Below are 7,074 nucleotides of genomic sequence, written 5' to 3'. Positions count from 1 at the left end.
TATGGGATATGCCAATACACACAGATAGAGAAATTAAGGCCAATAGACCAGATATAGTTGTCAGAGATCATGAAGAAAAAAAAATGCGTTCTAATTGATGTATCAATAACAGCAGAAGACAACGTTTCTCTAAAAAAAAAAATGGAGAAACTTTCAAAATACAAAGACCTGTAAATAGAGGTAACTCGAATGTGGAGTCTAAAAGCAGAAACAATTCCTATCATAGTGAGCGCATTAGGCATGATAAAAAATATCAGACAAATACATAGCAAAAACACCAGGACTAACAAATATATATAACATACAGTAAAGAGCACTACTAGACACTGCACACATCCTACGTAAAACACTTTCAATACAGTAACCATAAGAGCATCACAGCACATACCTAAGGCACACAGGGCTTCGCTCGGTAGTACAGTGAAAGCACGTTATAAAAATAAAACTACTGAATAATAATAATAATGATGATGATGATGATGATGATGATGATGATGATGATGATGATGATGATGATGATGATGATGATGATGATTTCTTTTATTTGCTACCAGGGCGAAATATAATAAAATAATAATATTTACACATATACACTGGAAGCTATGCCAACACTATGGAATAATAGCAGAAATTATGTGTAGGCAGAAAAGGTCACAGAAAATGAGAAAGCAACAATAATATGGGATATGCCTATATACACAGATAGAGAAATTAAGACCAGTATGCCGGATATAGTTGTCAGAGATCACTAAGAAAAAATGCTTTCTAATCGATGTATCAATACCAACAGATGACAATGTTTCTCTAAAAGAAACAGAGAAACTTACAAAATACAAAGACCTGGAAATATTCAGACAAATATGTCACAAAAACACCAGGACTAACAAGTATATATAACATACAGAAAATAGCGCTACTAGGCACCGCACACATCCTGCGTAAAACACTTTCAATACAGTAAAAATAAAAGCATCGCAACGAACCACAGCACATACCCAAGACACACAGGGCTGCGCTTGGTAGTGCAGTGAACGCACGTGATAAAAAGAAGAGTACTGAATAATAATAATAATAATAATAATAATAATAATAATAATAATAATAATAATAATAATAATAATAATAATAATGAGATACTACCTGTCTAGCAGAAAGGATATAGAATACACTCCCAGAGAACTAAGGACCATATTGTTATTGACAAAGCGATCATAAATAATAAAAATTTAAAAAACGGCTTGGATAGACTTAAAGAAAGCCTTTGACATGGCTCTACATTTGTGGGTATTGAAATGTTTGAGAATGTTTGGAATAGCAGATTGTAATGGAGTGCAGTATGTTTTTGTAGAAGACAAACTTATATCCAATAAATAAACACCTCGGTGTGGTCAATATAAAAAGTGGAATATTCCAAGAAGATCCATTCTCACCATTACTCTCTGTGATCGATTTGGATCTAGTATCAATGATCTTACGGGAGACAGATATTAGCTATCAGATTAGGACATAATAACAATCATATACTTTTCATGGATGAGCTGAAGCTCTTTGACAGGAATGAATCACAGGTTGGTTCACTGGTCAGAACTGTTCTTGATGCTGTAAAGACATTGGGATGGAGTTTGGTATTGCAATGTGCGCCACCCTGACAATGAAGAAAGGTAGACGTTATGCAGTAGTGGATTGAGTTACCTAATGGAGAGTCTACTGGTTACCCTGAGGAGAGTGGGCAAAAATATCTGGAGAAAATGAAAAGAAATGCGAAGGAAGTCTAATTAAACAGGTTAGAGTTGCCACTGAAAACGAAGGTGAATGGGAAAAAACTTGATTACTGCTATCAAGGTCTGGGTTGTGCTGGTTATTAGATATAGTGCAGCCATTTTGAATTGGACCAAAGGAGAGACAGAGAAGTTCGATGGGTTAACGCGATGGAAAATGGCTGACAATAGTGAAATGCACCCAAAGGCAAATGTTATAAGGCTATATACACTGCAGAAAGGTGGAAGAGGACTTATACATGTGAAAGATTGTATGGCAAGTGAATTCAGGTTTTTAGATTTGTATTTGGCCAGTTGTAGAGAACTTTTAAGATATGTTGGATAATGCAGTCCTTAATACACTACATCTGTAATCTAAAAAAATGGAGTGGTCACTGTTGGTACGTCTTTGATCAAAACTGACCAGACGTAAGATAACAACAACAATAAAAATCTCTTGTCCTGAATTAATGGAAGTTTCTTGTTTTATTCTTTTCTTGAAGGTCTTCATTGTCTAGAAGTAAATATTTCTATGGAGAATGAAACTGTTCTCCAATACAAGTCACCGTCGTTAATGAAAGGTAAGATTAACAACTGGTCTCCTCCTCCTCCTCCTCCTCCTACTACTACTACTACTACTACTACTACTACTACTTTAGCCACTAACACTAACTACTATAACATGCAGTAGATAATGTAATTCTAGATACATTATGTCTGAATGAAAGATGGTTTGATTACCGTTGGATCATCTTTTATGGTAGACTTGTCTGATCAGGCGTGACCTGAGTCTAAAGAGGAAGAAGAAGAAGAAGGAGAAGAAGAAGAAGAAGAAGAAGAAGAAGAAGAAGAAGAAGAAGGAGAAGAAGAAGAAGAAGAAGAAGAAGAAGAAGAGGAAGAAGAAGAAGAAGAAGAAGGTAGAGGTGTGTGTATTGAATGACGTCAGAGCCGCCTTAGAATCCATCATTGTTGGTCCCTAGGCAAATCAATGTACCCTATAGTATTTATTTATTGACAGTAAGCCACAACATGCATAGTTGAAATTTGGGTCCCTAGACGCTAGGTCTCCTTGGACCAGTGTGCCGATACCTTAAGATGGCCCTTAATAAGCTGAAATTCACGTCTTTAGAAATTGTATTATTGTTTATAAACTTTTTAATAATTGTTATATTTAGGGACGGTCATTTTTGTTTTTGCTAAATAAACACACGCACTAACTGTTCGTTCTTCACTCATTTATTATTGTTCTTATTTTATATATGCCCATTGCCTGGAAATCTTTCGTCACACATCTGTGACCTCTTCAGCGACACTTTCCATTCACGTGTATCCTCCTGCTCCACCTAGTCCAGGAGTAGGAGGATACACGTGGATGGAAAAGTCGCTGAAGAGGTCCCGGATGTGTGACGAAAGATTTCCAGACAATGGGCATGTATAAAATAAAAACAATAATAAACGAGAAAAGAACGAATAGATAATGTGTGTGTTTATTTAGCAAAAAAAAATGTAATATTACAATATCTCTTTCAACGCACGGTTTCACATCAGAAAGCTTGAAAAACAAATTCATAAACGTAAATTTTTAATAATTGGATGGTGTAAAAAAAAAAATAGGTAAAGATTCTTCCCGAGTCATATAGACTCTCTGGGCCTGTTTCCCGGGCGTATATATTCCCCACCAGGACGGGACGCCGGTCTGTCGCAGAATTACTCATTTTTGTCAGCTGAGTGGATTGGAGCAACGTGAAATGAAGTGTTTTTCTTAAGAACACAAGGTGCCGCCCGGTCCAGGAATCGAAACCACAATCTTATGATCATGATTTCAACATCTTAACAGCTAAGCCACGTGCCTCCTCTCATTGGATAGTGTGGTCCTTGATATTCTATGATTAAAAAAAAGACAGCATGGTTACCGCTGGAACGCCTTTGATCATAGGTAAGATGGATGAAGAAGTAAACCACAACAGCAGCGACAACAATATTTGTCGTTATTTTCAAGATGTCATGGTTTTGCGGGAATGTATCATGATGTTCATACTATTCTCAGGAACAGCGTTGGCAGTTTAAAAGAAGTAAAGAAAAGGCTCTGTAGGAGACAAAATAACAACAACAACTGAAGATGATACTACGAAGAATACAATTTTATAAAACTAATACTCAAAGATTACATGAGGAACTATTTTTGAAGACGAATACTTCGGAAACAAAGCAGGCAGCCGTGTGGAATTTATAAATTATAGAACTTCTATATCCATACGGCAGTCTAACAGTGATTTGGTTCCTAGTTTTAACGAAATCTTAGCCTTTCTGAAAACTTGGTAGAAGGAGACAGAAGATATATTTTAGGTTTTGCACCAAAGGTTATCAAAGGTTATTTAAAAATAGAGTTTTATTCTAGGAATGGCTTTAAAAGTATTTAGCTTTAACGAACCGGAAACATCATATATTCAAACTGTTGATTCTTGAATGTGTGACTTCAAAACTCATTCAAACAACATCTTTAAAATTGACTCAACATTTTATTGATATTAATATTAAGTTCTAACACAACACCATAAATGCAGAGGGAGAGACATGTCGATTTATAGTCTCCAGTATTTTATTCGCACTTATCTTATTTTCCCTGGAAAATAAGAAGCAAAATCACCTTCAGTTGGATAGGAAACCAGAATATAAGGGGACATAATAAAACCCCCTTAGTCCGTTACTGAACTCTTTCTGTCAGTTTACTGCCCAGTATCGGCTGAGGCAGGATTTTAAGGTCAGCCATTGAGATAGTGTACATAATGATTGCCCGTAATAACTCCCATTTTTTTTAATGGTACAGTGTATTTAGCATTTTATAAAAAGAACAATTTGCGTTGCTACAAAATAAAACGGGATAATTACGGGTGGAATGTTTTTGGACATCGGTCTATTCAAATAGGTTTGACCTGCGGATAAAAACCAATAGCAACAACATCAAAAGCCAATGCCAGGTTATTTTTATATTTTTCCAGAAACCATGGGAAGAAATCTTAGCTCTCGACTAAATAATGAATATGTCAGCTTTATTGAAAATACTGAAGGTGTGGAATAAAATGAACAAGTTTCGGACTAATGTGAAATAAAAAGAGTACTTGTTCAAAATAAACATCAACATTTAAAAAGTAAAAGATAAAAAAAAACAAATACATTACTCAAAATTTTTGTTTCATTTAATTATCATTGTTGGTGGATGATGATGGGGGAATATAAATTACATTTTAAAACTGAAAAGAAACATTAATTCCTGGCGTCTTTGATAAATGTGATTCCATGCCATTGTATCATAGAACAAATTTGAGTTTCATTGTTTTTCGTTCCTTACTGAAAACCATCATTATGACTGCCCCTTCCTCATTTTTCTCTCTCTCTCTCTCTCTCTCTCTCTCTCTCTCTCTCTCTCTCTCCTCTCTTTTTCTCTCTTTTCTTTATTTTGATCACAACCAAATATCGAACAGAATTTTGGTACTTGGTCAGAGTTTTGCTGTACAAATTCGTTCTCAATAAAATTGGGTGATTCATTTTAAGTTGTCATATTTTTGTATCTGTCTATATTTCAGACGATATTGGAAAGACTCAAACATTGTCTGCTACTCGGAAGAAACGAACCTATGATGTCAATCATCAGAAAACAGGTAACAATATTAATTCAATAACGAAATAATTGACATCAATGAACGTAGAATAATTCAGTTGTATTTAAAACAGTTCATGTTCACCAGTTCTTGTTTGATCACATTTTATAGAATCGTGTGTGAATGAGAAGTTCTGCGCTTCTTTGATCGCTTTTTCATCAAAGACGTGATTAATTTCATTTTTGTTTTTTTGCTATGACTGCCCTTGAATATCCATAATTCCCCACAAAGGCAACTAAAACAGCAGCATATCAACACCAATTATCATCTTTGTATGAATTTAGTCTTTCTTTCCAGAGTCAAGAATGTCTTTAATCGCAATATATGACAACCTGGAATGGAAGATTAGTCAGGGCCACAATGCTATGAGATGTCTTCTGTTTCGTAAGTCGCAAACTGTCTCCAGTCTCATTTATCCTGTACGACTAGGTATTCCATATTTAACTATATACTGTGTCGTGGTTTACTCTTTCTTTATTTTTTTTTCCAAAGTCACATTCCTATTTTCACCCAACATTAGATTCAAATTTTGGCACAATGCGAGAAATTTCGGGGAGGGATAAGTCGATTATATCGACCCCCAGTGCTTGACTGTACTTACTTTACCGATCCCGAAAGGATGAAAGGCAAAGTTGACCTCGGAGGAGTTTGAACTTAGAACGTGAAGGCTGACGAAATGCCGCAAAGCATCTTGTCTGGCGTACAAACAATTCTGCCAGCACGCCGTTTCTTCTCACCTAATATTAACATAAAATGAAATGAATATATACAATAGTCGCAATGGTTTTAGCTGTGTTGACAAGCTAGGAGAGATGACTTCAGGTAAAACGTTGGAGAGTGGGGGTTAAAGAGACTTGACCTGAATGCTTGTAACCGAGTGGCCTCTACTAAGGGTACTCAAGAACCAGGTGACATTAAAGCAGATGAAGCAACCAGAAATTATCCTGTCAAAGGCTTCCAAATAATTTCTCCCACAAGGCTATGGTATAAGGCACTTAGCCAAATCACCGAAAAAAGGAGATCGAACCGGGTATGATGAGATTACGAAGCGATCTTGTTAAGCACACGACTACGTCTTCCAGACGCCTTCTGATATTCTTCAAAATTAAGAGGGTTATCTAAATAAGTAGTTATTTCTTTTGTTGCGTTATTTCATGGAGGTTGTTCACCATTTGTTGGTAGAACAGTGGCATCGCCTGTCACTGACTTGTTTAAGAGATAGCTCAGCACACGCGCGCAGACATAAACAGAGTGGAGAGAGGGGAAGAGAGAAAAAGAGAGATTTGATCTAATACCACTGATGTTTTAGCAACAACACACACAGACATTCACACACACACACGTATGTATACGCACAGTATGTATACTTAAAATATACATCTATACATATACATGCAAAACATAAGAATACACACATACAACATAAACATACATACGTACGTATACACATATATACAAACACGCTCGCATACACACACACGCACACACACGCACGCACACACTACACATATAGACATATATTACATAACGTTACATACAATCTACTACTCTTCTATGTTGTTCAGCATACTAACTCTGTAAATATCTGTACATGGAGTATGGATACGCGTACACACACACACACACACACACACACACACACACACACACACACACAC

At 36.0% G+C, this 7,074-nt stretch overlaps 1 protein-coding gene across 3 annotated transcripts in view; it reads left to right on the top strand.

Annotated features, from left to right (window-relative positions):
* LOC106870415 (uncharacterized) overlaps positions 1-7,074 on the top strand; it is a 142,670-nt gene that overhangs the window by 14,637 nt on the left and 120,959 nt on the right. For all 3 annotated transcript variants that reach the window (XM_014916480.2, XM_014916479.2, XM_014916481.2), the window contains exons 2-3: positions 2,261-2,338; positions 5,342-5,416. In XM_014916480.2, the coding sequence (XP_014771966.1) occupies positions 2,261-2,338; positions 5,342-5,416 (153 nt within the window). The remainder of the gene's footprint in view (positions 1-2,260; positions 2,339-5,341; positions 5,417-7,074) is intronic.

This window comes from Octopus bimaculoides, chromosome 5 (assembly GCF_001194135.2).
Source record: "Octopus bimaculoides isolate UCB-OBI-ISO-001 chromosome 5, ASM119413v2, whole genome shotgun sequence".
NCBI classification, from domain to species: Eukaryota; Metazoa; Mollusca; class Cephalopoda; order Octopoda; family Octopodidae; genus Octopus; species Octopus bimaculoides.
The sequence above is the reverse complement of the archived record's forward strand: the minus strand, read 5'-3'. Positions and strand labels throughout refer to the sequence as shown.